Source organism: Micropterus salmoides, unplaced genomic scaffold (assembly GCF_014851395.1).
Source record: "Micropterus salmoides isolate LMB-PRFRI ecotype aquatic unplaced genomic scaffold, ASM1485139v1 Ms_hic_scaffold_3, whole genome shotgun sequence".
In the NCBI taxonomy this organism is placed as follows: Eukaryota; Metazoa; Chordata; class Actinopteri; order Centrarchiformes; family Centrarchidae; genus Micropterus; species Micropterus salmoides.
In genome coordinates, this window is record NW_024042261.1 from 34,075,452 (window position 1) to 34,090,056 (window position 14,605).

The 14,605-nt window shown below is 39.6% G+C and overlaps 1 protein-coding gene across 1 annotated transcript; it reads left to right on the forward strand.

Moving 5' to 3' along the window:
- The first annotated feature begins 7,070 nt into the window (after positions 1-7,070).
- On the forward strand, positions 7,071-9,438 carry LOC119883526. Its single transcript, XM_038694215.1, has 3 exons — positions 7,071-7,303; positions 7,579-7,765; positions 8,528-9,438. Exons 1-3 carry the CDS (start codon positions 7,244-7,246, stop codon positions 8,881-8,883), a joined length of 603 nt encoding a protein of 200 aa, XP_038550143.1. The 5' UTR covers positions 7,071-7,243; the 3' UTR covers positions 8,884-9,438.
- Positions 9,439-14,605: the final 5,167 nt, after the last annotated feature.

The following is a 14,605-nucleotide window of genomic DNA, read 5'->3' on the forward strand; positions in this document are numbered from 1 at the left end:
CGGAGGTTGTAAATAACCCAATATCCAAGTAAATCACCCGTTTCCAGCTTGAAACAAAGTATATGTGTCAGTCTGTAGCAAAGACAGACCTGTTTTCTGCCCATGTGTGGATCACAACATTATAGATAACAGAGTACAAATCAGTCTGTTAAAAAAAAAGTTCATCATTGTGTATTAAGGAGCAGTAACTTACTTTGCTATACCTGTACCACTTGTTTGGTTGTAGCCTAGATTCATTTTCACTTTAGGTGCGTGAATGTCAGTATTTGCTTGTCTTATCTGCTGTTATTGGTGGATATCTAGTAATTGTACCCTGGTTTAATTTTACCTGTATGATGTAAACTGACTGTTACTGTGTCCTGATTTACCGACACTTAAAAATGTGTTTTGCATGATTTGGTTGGTGGTTTTATATATTTAGTGTAGAGTGGATGAAGACACACTGCCACATCAACTGTTGACTCATTTGCATTGTTTATGTAAATACAACCAATTAAATTAGTAAAATCAAATCTTAAATTCTTGAAAGAACTTGGTTAAAAAACAAAAACGTCTGCCTTCCAATTAATTTCATCATTGGCCTATAAACCAAATATGTCAAGTCACTTTCAAATGTTCAAAATTTAACCAGGCATTTTAATGCCATATTTTTAATGACAAGATTATAAAAGCCTCTTGATGGAGGCTGGGGAAAAGGGAAGAGACCAAAAATATATTACAGTAAAGTAATATTCAGAATATTATTGTTGTATTTATTGTTGCTCCACATAACCGGGATTTTGTCTGGGGATTTGTTTGAACATTTCAGCCAAAACAGACTGAAGCGTCATCAGCTGCATGTAGACTAAATAAATGCTGCTGTCCCTGATTCCCATCAGACGCAGAGAGCAGCAGTATGGGGCTGGTTGTGTTGTTGTAGACTGTGTTGTCTGAGGTGACTGTGTGTGTTTAAACAGAGGTGATGATGGCGCTTTAGCTGCCTGCACGGGAGAAGGCCCAGCAGAGTTCACATACCATTCATGAATAATTGATTTGCTGCCTGGATTCCTGTTTTTTCCTTTTCCCATGAAAATGATGGGAGGTGCTGGGACTCAGGTTGCGAAGACCTGGGTCCCACTGGCCCTTTAAGAGTGGCTCTGTGGACAGTGTTGTGTTCCCAGGGTCTTTAATGGAGACAGAGAGGGAGTGAGAAAGACCCCATTGTATATGTTGTCTTTTCAATAGGAGCTTGAGCAATGGTGCTCTCACTGCTCCCAGATAGAACCACAGAGAGAGACAGAGGCAGGGAGGGAGGGAAGAGGGTCACCGAGGGGGTCCTCTACAAGAAAGAGGGGTGTTCTACTCAAAAACACAAAGTTCTGGGGCTGCATGGGCCGGGAAGTAGCTAGTGATTGTTTGGCTTTTGAGGGGGATGGGCATCAGCTCTGCAGGACTCAGTGTTTAGGTTTAAGCCACACCAAAATCCTGCAAACTTGATTCACCGAAGACTTAAAGACTTATGGATTCTTAGATGAAGCTAAAGTGGATTAACAGAGTTGAAAGCACATGCTCCCGGTAACAAAAACACTTTTACCAAAAAATATGGACACCAGTTATTATGTCCTCTCACAAAGGCAGACTGCAGTGCCAATATTCTAGTTAGTCTCCATTGCCTGCTGAACAAAATAACCTGTTAGTTTCAAAGGAGAGTCCCTCTTGGCTGCAAGACATGGGAAACACCTTCCTACTGCTCTCCCAGCTACAGGGCCATGTGGGAATGCTGACAATGAGCAAACCCCTTCTTCTTCTTTTTACTGCAGGCTGGATGAAGCCAAACTGCTTTCCCCAACCTGTTGATACATCACAAGGACTATAATGACACGTGACTGCCTAAATTTGGCAGAGGCTTTTCTGCCTCCTGCTGGTGGCCAATGCAAAGTCCTCATACTACACCTTACATTCAATCAATTACAGATACAGTAAATACAGGCCGTGATGGTCACTTACATTAAAACCTCATATCTTTATAGTGTATAACTTGTAGGAAATGCATATAAATATGTGTATGTGTACTTTTTGCTACCAAAATATGAACATACATTAATATAGGGTATACTTTAAAGGACAGATTCAGGTGTATTAAAGTCTATCTTAAAACAATACTGATATGCCCATATCTACATTGACAGAGTTAGTTGTCGCTGCAGTTGTTCCTCCTGTCCATATTGAGTGCAAATACATTCCTTCTTGAAGCAATATTAATGTAAGTGATGGGGGACAAAATCCATAGTCCTTGCTCTCTGGAAAATTAGTAATTCTGGCAATCTGAGTAAGACAAAAAAAAGTGTATAATGTTTTTAGAATTGTGCTTCCACAGACAGTGTTTCCTTGCTGAGCCACGGCAGAGGGACTGTAACACAGCAGCGGGAATTTGGTCCTACAGTAAAAAACCACTTATAGTAATGACGTTTACAGTGATCAACCGCTTATATGGATCAAAACACTTGGGACAGAATCATTCCTATAAAAATGCTGTTTAAATAGTTATCTTACAGTAGTCTGCTTACAGTGGTCATTTTGGGTCTTTTCATATATGACAACATATATATTTAAATAAATTTAAACTGTCACTACTACTATAGCCTACTACAAGAGCAAATGCCTCATAGGTCCAACCCTTGATACTCTCCTTAATTTTGAACATCTGCTTTCTTTTATAGATGTAAAGTTCATAAATATCCACTTGATAGCACCGATCTGTTGGATGGAAAAATAACAGTCACTTTAAGAATGAGGACCAGGTTTCCATTAACACTTGGCTTTAAATAACAAGCTCTGTTTATGATTTGTAATAAACTATAAACACAACCAATTATCACTGAGAATTAACTTCCACATTCATCCAAAACAGAAATAGGCTTAAAACAATGGCTGTTGGTGTCATACGGTACATTTCAGATACTTTAAAAACAATTTTTGGGGAAAGATTTGGTGCATATTTGTTGGTTTGTGGGTTTTTACAGACGTGTGTGTTTAATGTATTTATCTATTTTTGTGTATCTTTTCTTTGAAGATTTGTTGGTTGTTTGTCAAGCCCTCCTTTCAATTGTTGTAAGCATGAAACCAGACATTATTCTTCCGTACCGTAACTGTTTTTATTACAGCGTCAACTTAAGTGTGTTGCTTTTTAGTGTCAATTAATACAATATGCATGTATTAATTGCATCTGCATTTATTGAACTAGTTAAGACTGGTTTAGCAAATTAAATTAAGAATCATAGAACCCCAGAATGGCACACATTATGTTCTTCTGTGTTTAATGAGATTTTGTCCCTTGAATCCACAATTTTGGAGGATTTTCATTTAAAGGAATACACTGCACATGAAGGGATGTGACTGCTGAGAGAGCTCATCCTTGTTTATTTTAAATCGATGTGACTTAAATCCATTTGTCATATCCTACTGAATCTTGCGCACTGTACTTAATTTCCCCAAGGGATAACTACACTGTGTCTCTCTTTCTCTTTCTGACACTGCCACCATCTTATAACCCATTTATCTGTGAATTTAGGACCTGTTATATAATGTTATTGTAATTGTGATAAGCAAGCACAAGCCATTACAATGAGTGCCGTTTAATCCCGCTTGGATATATGACATTGAAAAACAGTTCATATCTTGGAGGTTGTTGCCTGGAGGGGTATCCCAGGTCTGGGTAGATTAAAATCTTGGTTGGGCCTATCCACAGCACTGCGACAACAGGCTTCCAGCTGTGCAAGAATAATAATCCCTCTGTTTTAATCTGCTTGAGCGGGAGCAGCTCCAAGCCCTGGTTCGGATGCCATCCAAGGGCACAGAGATACACTGGAAAACAGGTTTGGTGACAGTTTAATGATAAGCTATTATGAATCACCCATATGTTGTGTGCTGGACTGCACATAGAGGTTTGAATCTGTGAGTGTGTTCCTAAAAGAGGAGCAGTATGGGAAAGTCCAACATGACATCTGGTGATGGGCGCAATGAAAATCATGGGATCTTCCTGGTGGGATTTATCTATTGCTGTTATGATTATTTAGGCCTTAAACTATGATGTTTATGTGTGCATAAGCAGGGATGGCTCCAATTCCACTCACAACAGCACGGGTTTAAAGAAGGAAGGCCTAAATAGTGAGGATTATTTTCTCTCTCTCTCTTTCTCTCTCTCTCTTACCCTATTTTTCAGCATCAGATGCTCTGCCTCTCATTTCAGCCCTTGTTGCTGTGATGACCACAGGCATGAGCACAGCAGGCATTCATCGAGGCTTCCTGAGGAAATATGGTAGGCCCCCTTTGATTCCTTCATTAGTGTGCAGTTCTCTGCCTTCATGTAATGGGTGATAGACTGTATCTCTTTGTCTGAATGTTGTTTGCTTCATTTTTGTGCTCATCATAAAACAAAGCTAACTCAGATCACGATTAAGTAGAAACTGCAAACATAGGTGGATAGGGAGGACATTTAAAGTAACTAATTAAGTAACCCACATTTAATGCAAAAAACTATGTAATTCACTAAAATAAAATATGACCTTGACTTTTGATACAGCATACTGTATAACATTCTGATAAGTAGACAGTGCATGATCATAGTTGATAATGTTGATGTTACCATTATTTATTTATTACCATGTGGAGAGTTTTTCTCCATTGTGAAACTTGCAAATCTCCCAAAAACACTGTTCTTACAACAGTACAACAGAACTTATTTTTCACCCAAGGAGTAACATATTTTCAGTTATTCTTCTGAGAACAACAGAGCTCATACAGCTGTTGACGTAACAATGAGTGAGAAGAAAAATGCTGTTTCAGATCAGCACTTCAACTCTGAGATAAGTGATATCAATCTGTGATATAATCGCTCCCACATGTGTTTTTACAGAATGACGAGATGTTCATTTTCAAAGCCAAGTCAGGATTCAGCACTCAGCAAGTGTTTCATGTCTTTGTGCTTTTGTTACATCTGTTTTATATCTCCCTTGATTTGATAGAAGATAATGCAATGTCAGCAGTTCTTCTTTAAATTTTTCATTTACTTCTTTGCTGACTAACAGTAAAATACCTTAGCAATAATGCTCCTATAAATCCATCTCTCTCTCTCTCTCTCTCTCTCTCTCTCTCTTGCAAAATCCACCTGTCTTTAATCCTCTGTATGGAGAAATAGAGCAAATCTTTACACACCCATCAACATGTGCTCTCCATCTATTATCATTATTACACAATGGACGGCTGTCTGGGACACTTACAATCTAACACCATCATGTGTGTATCACAGTATGTTCCAAAAACAGAAGCTTTTCCTTTTGTTTCTACAGGTTAACTTGAAGGTAATGAAAAAGTTGACAAACATTGTATTATTGCTGAGTTGCCCTAGATAGCTAGCTGCAAGGACAGGGACATTTATGTTATAATTATTAACTTTCACAAGTTAGTGCTGCTCCAAGCACTGTTGTTTTACTCTCTTTGTATAGTTTACATTGTGCTTTTCCCCTAGAATTCAGGTGACATGCAATTGTATTTTTTTGTTTATTTTAAATACAGTACAGGTTTCGAACAACCCTTCCTTGAAATGTATGATTAGTGATGTGCTGGTAAAGGTGAGGTTCTTTTGATGTATAAATGAACATTATGTTTTCTACAGTTTATTTCCTGCAGAGAATGTCCTCTTGAGAAGTGTAATTACATTTGATACAATGGCTATATTACAAATGCTATATTTGCAAATTCTTGTATTGAATTACATTGTATTTTAGGGTGTTATATTCATAATAATAATATATCTTAATATTTATCCTATTACATAAATGATTTGGACATAAAACTGAATAAAAAAAAACTTTCAATACAGTGCAGTCCAAAGCACAGCCTTAAAAAAATGAATCACCACACAAACAACTAAAGGAGGACTGGTAATGAACATTTCAAAATTTCAGGTGTTCATAATTTTCTGGTCACTGTAATAATTAACGGAAAACTCTAGAGCTTAGCAGGAATTGAAGAAGGTAGCTCAACAAAATGTCTTTATTTTTCATGCTGAATGAAAATAAATGACAACAATTAACAACTCTCCACTATGCTGACAAAGTGCAAATTAGTGCAATTGGACACTAATTTCAAAGATGACTGATAGAGTTTAGCCATGTTAGCGGCAAGAATGTGGTACTGCTGTATGGATGGAAATGTTATGCTGTCATTCACCACTTTGGTCCACATTGAAATACTGTATATCAACAAGTATTTTATAGATTGCCATGAAATTTGGTTCAGCCATTCATGGTCGCCAAAGGCTGAATCTCAACAATATTGGTAATCCTAGACTTTTTTTACGGCCATATACCTGCAAACTGACACTCCCATCTGTCTAAGCTGTACTTTGAGTTTTGTGTTAATTAGCAAATGTCAGCATGCTAACCTTCCTTTAGTGATCATGTTCAATATTATACCTGTAAAACATCAGCATGTTAACATTGTCTAGGAGAGCATGTTGCCATGCTAGTGTTAGCATTTAACTCATCATCACTAAGTAGGCTCCAGCCTCAGAGCTGCTAGCATGACTGTAGACTGTTAGTCCTGTGGAAAGAAAACTTCCTCTTTCTAGTTTTTCAGATCTATTTTCATTTACAGCAGCCTACTGTTAATCTTCTATCACTCATACCATAAATATAATAAAAGCAATAATAAATGGACTAATTCCAACTCCTACATGCATGCTTCTCTCTGTTGCTTTTTCTTGCTGCAGGGGGCTTCATGTTTAAGCAGTGGAAGGAGCGGTACCTTGTGCTGACCATAGAGGGAAGCCTGTTGGTGTGCCGCGATGCAGAGTCCCCTCCAGACCAGGTGATTGCACTACAAACCAACTGTGAGTCCATTGCAGAGGGACGAGAAATCCTTGACCTGCCAAAGTTGCCACCAGGGGGCAGGAGGGACTGCTGCTTTGCCCTCATCCTGCCTCAGAACAAGTTCCTGCTGCTTCTCACAGACAACCCTGATGACTGCAAGTGGGTCGCTCTCTCTCTCTCTTTCCCTCAAACACACACACACACACACACACACACACAAACGCTGTCTTTTGCCCCACTCATTATCAGATGTTAACTACGCAGGTGACATATTGACACATATCGCCTTTGTCCCACTTCCTATGAGACATGTTTACTGCAGACGGTTATCAGACTGGGACAATATCACATTTCCTGTGTTGTGGTAAAGATCTGGATCTGCTTCAGATCTAATGACTTGTCATTTTACCTTTCACAGTCTGTGGCTGAAGCTGATTAGAAAAGTGAGAGAGGTGAGTCAGCAGTTTTGACTTCAGTCTGGTCCTGTTGTCACTTTATTCATCCTATTTTCTCCATCTCAACACCTCACCTCTGATTTCTAGTAGTGTGTTTATACTGTATATGCATTTCTAAAAACATCTGAAAACGTCTGAATCTTAAAATGATTTAATATATACAAACATCCAAAGGGAATTCTTTGGGTGTTTTTCATAGCATGTGAGGCTTCTGTGTTAACAGACTGTTTATCTCTGTGATATAATAAACTTGTGTTTGTCTCATTTTCTAGGGTGTCATGTCACCTCTGACCCTTCAGAGACAGCGTAGCATCATTCCTTGCATCACCGACAGAGACCCACTGCCCGACTCTTCAAGTGATAAAGACCCCGGGTCACCCAGGGTTGGTGAGGGCACCCCTCCTTTGTCTCGAGTCCCTGAACGGGGAGGCTCCCTTAGAGACAGAAGCCAAAACCAAGGTATTGTGTCATCTGTGAGAAATTTGCTATGGTATTTTAATTTGTTTGTGATCTCTTAAGTAAGGCTACAGTATAGTGAACTCTCTCAGCTGTGGGAGATGTGGTGAGTGTAAAGAACAAGCTCACAGACACAGAGGTTATTATGGATGACATGTATACTAGCAGTTTTCTGCTTACACATCCAGCAGACAACACAGAGCCATAGCATATTTGTATCCACCTAATTAATTTAAGTCTAATCTTTACTTGCCTTTTAGTTCTAATTTGGCAGAAAAGCCCCTGTGATGTATATCAGAAAAATAATATTTTATGGTTTACCTCTTTTGTTTTGTTCTAGGTAGATAGTGTAGACTAGTAAAACAACATTCAGGCTGAAAATGTCAAAGAAGTGGGACATTAGCAGCAATTTGATTCGCTGTTATTATAATAAATTTGAATGGAGCTTCAATCAAATGCACAGAGACACTTTAGGGAACTTTAATATTAGTTGCTGATGAGTACATGACTGTAATCCCCTACAAATGCAGGAAACCTGGAGGACTGTGGGATCAAGTAAGAGCCATGGTTAAAGGCAGGAAAATGACTGTGAATCTGGATAAAGAGCAAACAAGTTCAAATTTTTAAAACCCAAACTGCAAATTAATCTGATAATTTGACAACTTGGCAACTTTTCTCTAATTTGGTGTATTAAATAAAACAATCATCCGATGAATTATATATTTTTGCATATTGTTCATATTATTGTTCTAATTCCTTCTACAGCCAGTGGACCACGGCGGCCTCTACGTAGTGCTTCTGTGGCCCCCCCTCATCGTGTGTCAGATTGTCTTCGCCATGGCAACAGCACCGATGCCCGGGCGGTGAGGGCGGTGTGCCTGCTGATGGGAGGGGCAGCGGCCTCCTCCGCTCTGGGCTACCTCAACTCCTGCTCCCCTTCCTCTCCTCTTGCCACCAGAGCCCCAGAGATCGCCCATGGCACAGGGGGCTTTTCCGAGCTTCCCGCAGGAGGCTCCTTCCACGCCTGCAGCCAGGACGTCGACTCTCCGCACTTCAACAGCTTCGACTTTGAAGGAGACTCCGACTTTGATGCATTTGACTGTGGAGGATTTGCTTTTTAGTTTTAACTAGACACAGAGAGAAACTGTTTGAAAGACCTTTTATTCTTATCAAAATCCCTGTGTTGGTATTCCTTTGTAAAAGGATATTGTTATTAATTAATCACTCATTTAGTAATCTCTTTATAAATTAATGAAGGTGTTGTTCCTGGCTTTATGCCCATGCTCCTCAGGTAAATAATTGATGACCTTTACTCCTCTGAACACTGTCTGTCTTTGTTGTATCAGTCTTTTCATACCACAGGACGACTTGAGGTTAACTGGGTGAGCAGTATAATGATTCCAGACAGCCACACGGACATTTATGAGGAAGTGTTTGTCTCAGAACTTTAACAGCTGTGTTTGTCTCACTGTGTCCATTTTATACTTTTTTTTAAAAATGTGACCCCTGTGAAGATTTTCTCCTCCTTCACATTGTCCCTCGTTCATTGGCACTTTGCTCGATTTCCTTTTGCCCTGCTTTCAGAAATCATCCCATTACCCCCATGTGTACATACCAGTACCTTACTGAAATGCAGTCCGAAGGTGAACTCTAAATAAACCCTATTGTCACCATGACCATGAGTCTTTCTCTTTAGATCCATCTGCTGTTTTTTGGCTGGCAAGGATGGACAGTATAGACAGCAGGCCAAGTTTTGGAGATGAGGGATGACGGAGCAGATTTGCACAAGAGTGGGATAGACAGATCTGAATGGCCATGTCTGGGTTTACAGCTCATGTGCTGGATGTGGACTGTATGTGTTTGTGTGTGTGCTCTCAGTTGTTACAACAGAATGGACTGAATGTGCTGAGATCAACATCTAGCAGCTAATTAGAAACCACTGAGTGAAAGGAAAGCCTGATGGAACAACTGTTTTTGCTGTTTTACTTTGTCACTACAAGAAGGACTCAACTGACACAGTGGCCGTGATGCCGTAGCTGCAGAGAAATTATTATTTTTCACACAGATGAAAATACACTGAACAAAATTATAAACGCAACAATTTCGTTTTTTGCCCCCATTCATCGTGAGCTGAACTCAAAGTTCTAAGACTTTCTCTCTGTACACAAAAGCCCTATTTCTCTCAAATATTGTTCACAAATCTGTCAAAATCTGTGTTAGTGAGCACTTCTCCTTTGGCGAGATAATTCATCCACCTCACAGGTATGGCATATCAAGATGCTGATCAGACAGCATGGGTATTGCACAGGTGTGCCCTGTGCTCGAAAATGTGCAGTTCCATCACACAGCACAATGCCACAGATGTTGCAAGTTTTGAGGGAGCGTGCAATTGGCATGCTGACTGCAGGAATGTCCACCAGAGCTGAATTGAATGTTCATTTCTCTACCATAAGCCGACTCCAAAGGCGTTTCAGAATCTTTCTGCTTAAAAGCCATGTCATTTTTTATGTATTTTTTACACAAACATCACTTGTGTTGTTCAAACAATGACTGTTATGCAATAGCTTAAAGCCATGTTGCTCAGGATTGGCATGATAGCCAACCAGGCCAAACAGCAATCTACCCTGGTGCCCCTGTCACCGAAAGGCACAAAGTAATGTAGTGTAATAAATGTGTTTGACAATATGCAATACTAAATGACAATACCAAGTGAAGTTAAAGCTGGAATGCAGGACTTTTACATGTAAATGTCCGTTACATTCAAGCCCTTTCCAAATGAGTTCACACAATGCTGATTAAGACCGTCACCGCCAGGAAAATCTCTCTGTACTCGCAGTATTCCAGAGTTTTAAAATGTGGTCTCACATTCACGAGCAACAACAACTCAGTATGTTAGAGCCATAATGCAGAACCTAAGCACGTGTTGACAGTATTGTGTAATTACTCTCTCTGTTAGAAGAGGGAGAAAAATGTTCTGCCCTGCAGGTTTAAAATATGTTTTTTTAAAGTTGATTTTGTGGTTATATTTTTATATATTTTATTTCATGCTAGAATAATAAAAGAGATTCATACCTCAGTTCACCTCTTGCAAAATGACGTGCTTCTGCTAACTTCCAGTTAAATACAGACAAAAAATAATTCAAATACAAAGCTAGACAGAAAAATAATCCAGCTTTACTGTGGCCGTTCAATGTGAAAAACCAGAGAAAGGGCCCACAGGACTTCCTCTCATATAGGAAATCTGCAGACGAAAATGAACCTTTCATTGCATTTTTATCTCAGTGAAGCACAGTCATCAGTTCATTAAACATAATTTTTTTCACCACAGGGAGTACGCAAGGTGATGGGAGATTTGGCTTTATGGCCCTGTTCATACCTGGCATCATCATCATGATCACGGGTGATCACAAGGGGACAGCTCCAAGTGTGTGAGTTCACACCTGGCATTAGAATGCGTCCCTGCATGCGTCTCAAGTGACCACTAATGCACTTCTCTATGCAAATAAACACAATTTCTGTTTGCAAACATCAAATGTGATAATAATAATAATAATAATAATAATAATAACTTATATTTTTATAGCACCTTTCAAAGGACCCAAGGACGCTTTGCAAATAAGAAAGGGTGGAGTCCAAAATGACACCAAGGTTGTGGACTTCTTGGGATGGAGAGATGGAGCAATCATTCACTTTGGGGAGTAGATCATCTAACCTCAGGGGCAGCGGCTTGGGAGCCACTACCATTAGCTCTGTTTTGCTGCTGTTTAGTTTGAGTAGATTACACCCACCCGGTTGAGAGAACTTTCTTCACACTCTAAGAAGATTACATGGCCATTTTTCTAGATCGGGTCCCCAAGTCAGAGGCACTGTTTTACCAAAAAACACATCCATACTGCTTCCAAGCCACACCTTGCTTCAGTGGTGTAATCAGGGCCCACTCGACCACGCAACCCTAACATGCCCTCCAAGAGGTACCCGGTCTCATCCTGCTTTCCGGCTCCATTGTCGCTGTGCCAAGCTCTCTGGTTTTCTCCAACCTCCGGGTTCCAAGGTCTGCAGAGAAACAGCAGGTCTTCCCATGATCCTAGATTTATAGGATTCACTCTCGACACAATCCGTTTCACACTGTAATCTGGATTGAAAGCTCATGCAATCAGCATTCGATCCCCAATTCACTTGGCCCAACCTTGGCCAATGGGATTGAGTTCAACGTTTTGTATCACAAACAACTGATGCCAATCGTACACCGCCACCACATATTCTGCAGGTTTCTTCAAAGAAGACTAATCGCAGCAGAATGGTCCCCGAAACTCTACTACCAACAGCATAGCCCTCTTGCTAATGAAGCACTGCTAAAAGAATGTGGCCAAATGTTACCTCCGAATGTGGTCTAAGCAATTGGCACTTACAATATGTGCATTTTTACAATGTGAATAAAATCCAAAAATTGCTATTGAATCAAGAGGAGCAGCCTACAAGAATAGGTCTAAATACTGACCAAAACATTTACCGAACAAACACAATGGATGATACATGATGCAATGGGTTTGCAGTCAGAATCTAAAGCTGATGATACACGGGGCAACTTTTTGAGCAATGTTGCTGGGCAATCTTGCTTGTGGCAAGCCCGACTATGTTTTGAATGGATAGCGGTGGGGCGGAGCAGGTGGCAGAGTGGTGGGGGAAGGGGATTACAGTAGTAATCTTTAATAATTACCGTTGACGGCAACATTGCCCAGCACCTTTGCTCTAAAAGTTGCTCCGTGTATCATCATTTAGACCTATTCTTGTAGGCTGCTCCTCTTGATTCAATTGCAACTTTTGGATTTTATTCACATTGTAAAAATGCATGTATTGTAAGTGCCAATTGCTTAGAGTGTGAAAGCTTTGTTGGATAATGTATTTAAAATAACTTCAGCATGACAAGTATTCCCCAAAGTTAATGCTTCTGGCTTTTAAACTCAGCTTTGAAACATACCACTTGGAAATGGACTGACCCAATACAGGGGGCTTAATTGATTTTCGCTGTTTTAACAGCGGCTCTTTGTGTCTGTAGGTGCCATATCTGTACCGCCAGCAAGAGCCGCTCTTCACATGCACAAAAGGGGTCCTGTCTGTCAAAGACGGTTACCGCAAATGTGCCTGTTCATAATTATTCGTGTGGTGTTGGCTGTTCTCATCTCAGGGCATCAAATACTTATGCTTTATTAGCGTTATGTGATGCAAAAGGTATCCTCTGGGTTCGTCTGAATTAGACGCTTTGTCTAGACTGGAAGCGCTAGTAGCTAGCTAGGTGGTTAGCTAGGTAGCTAGCTGTTAGTATAAAATGCGTTGACAGCTTCCCAAAGCATCTTATCCTAACCCTAACCATCAGGGTGTGTGCCTAAACCTAAGTCAGCAATTGTATGCATGTCGACCATGTGAGCAACACAAACGAGGCTTGTTTGTGTTGCTCACATTTTTTAAACGTTTTTAATGTCTAAAGCAGGGGTATTCAATTAGAATTAAAAGAAATCCAGTTAGAGAAAATTTCCCGAAGCAAAGGCCTGAAACATCATAACGTCTAACTTGCATTATCATTCAGTGCCTTAACGTATAGTTTTATCAACATATGTTTTTAGTCAAACACTGACAATATCTCAACAATAATCAGTTTTCACATTAAACTGGGGGGATAATAATGAAAAACTACTCTAATAATAAATTCCAAATTTAAGTAAACTAAAATAAAGTGCTTAATTTCAGGGGAAAAAATCATACAAAGTGTAGCTTGAAGTGATGAAGTGAAGTCTTAATCAATTTTATAATAAACACTCAACACATCTTAACAAATGAACAGCTGTAGCACATGAGACGATTAGAGCACATGCGATTGGTCTGTGAGTTTCCTGGGCCGTTAAATCAGTACAGTAAATGCTAGAAAAGTTGCGCGGGTTAAAAAAAGAGGTAGTAATTCTCAATAATAAACCGGCTATTGGTCAACAGTGTCAACAGAGACCGTCTGGCGGGCCGCCATCTTGGTGAGGTTGGCTTCGTCACTAATTTTCGTTTCTGTCGTCAGATTGAAGTAGAGAAGAAGAGTTTGTTTTGGCGGAGGCAGTCTTTATCGGCCTCTGCTGGCGACCCGTAGGAGCTACACAGACATCCAGCATATGAATCGATTCGTCTTGTTAATACGAAGAGAAGCCCTGTAGGATGTTCTATTCTCAAGCTGCGGCCTGTAAAGCATGGTCATATATATTGACTGTTTTTATCAGTATTTCAATGTTTTGGAAGTTTTATGTTATTTGGAACGTGGTTGTATGGAGAGAAATAATGTTTTGAAGATAACTCCCAATAAAAGTGAACATATAAACAGTAAATATGGCCAAAACATGGACATTCGCCTGATATTTTTTGGAAAGATTGTGTAATAACTGTTGTATATTAGTTTTTTTTTTCATCAAATTTACATTTACAGTTGTATTCCAGTTGTATTAGAAGATATTCAGGTGCATTATCTACCTTATGATGGTTTTGATGGTTTATTGCATTAAAATATAGCTTTTTTTACCAGGCGAGGATGAAAATATCACATTTTTTCTGTATTTCATCTCCATGTAGTCTGTAATGGTAAAATAAATACGTTAATGTACAATGGATTTATATTCCTTAGCTTCTGACCTTTCAAAGAGGACCAGAATTATGCATCTAGACCTAATGGTTGAGGAGATATTACTGATTTATTTTGGGTATGTTATTTTAGGCGTTTTTCCTGGAAATATTTGCCAGGGTCCATGACTTTCAGTCATACCTGTTTAATTCTTCTACATCAACCCTGGGGAAGAGAGAAGAATTATATGT

Coding starts and splice junctions, on each gene's coding strand:
- LOC119883526 (XM_038694215.1), top strand. CDS start 7,244: ATGACTTGTCATTTTACCTTTCACAGTCTGTGGCTGAAGCTGATTAGA. Junction 7,304..7,578: donor TGATTAGAAAAGTGAGAGAG/GTGAGTCAGCAG, acceptor CTCATTTTCTAG/GGTGTCATGTCACCTCTGAC. Junction 7,766..8,527: donor AGACAGAAGCCAAAACCAAG/GTATTGTGTCAT, acceptor TTCCTTCTACAG/CCAGTGGACCACGGCGGCCT.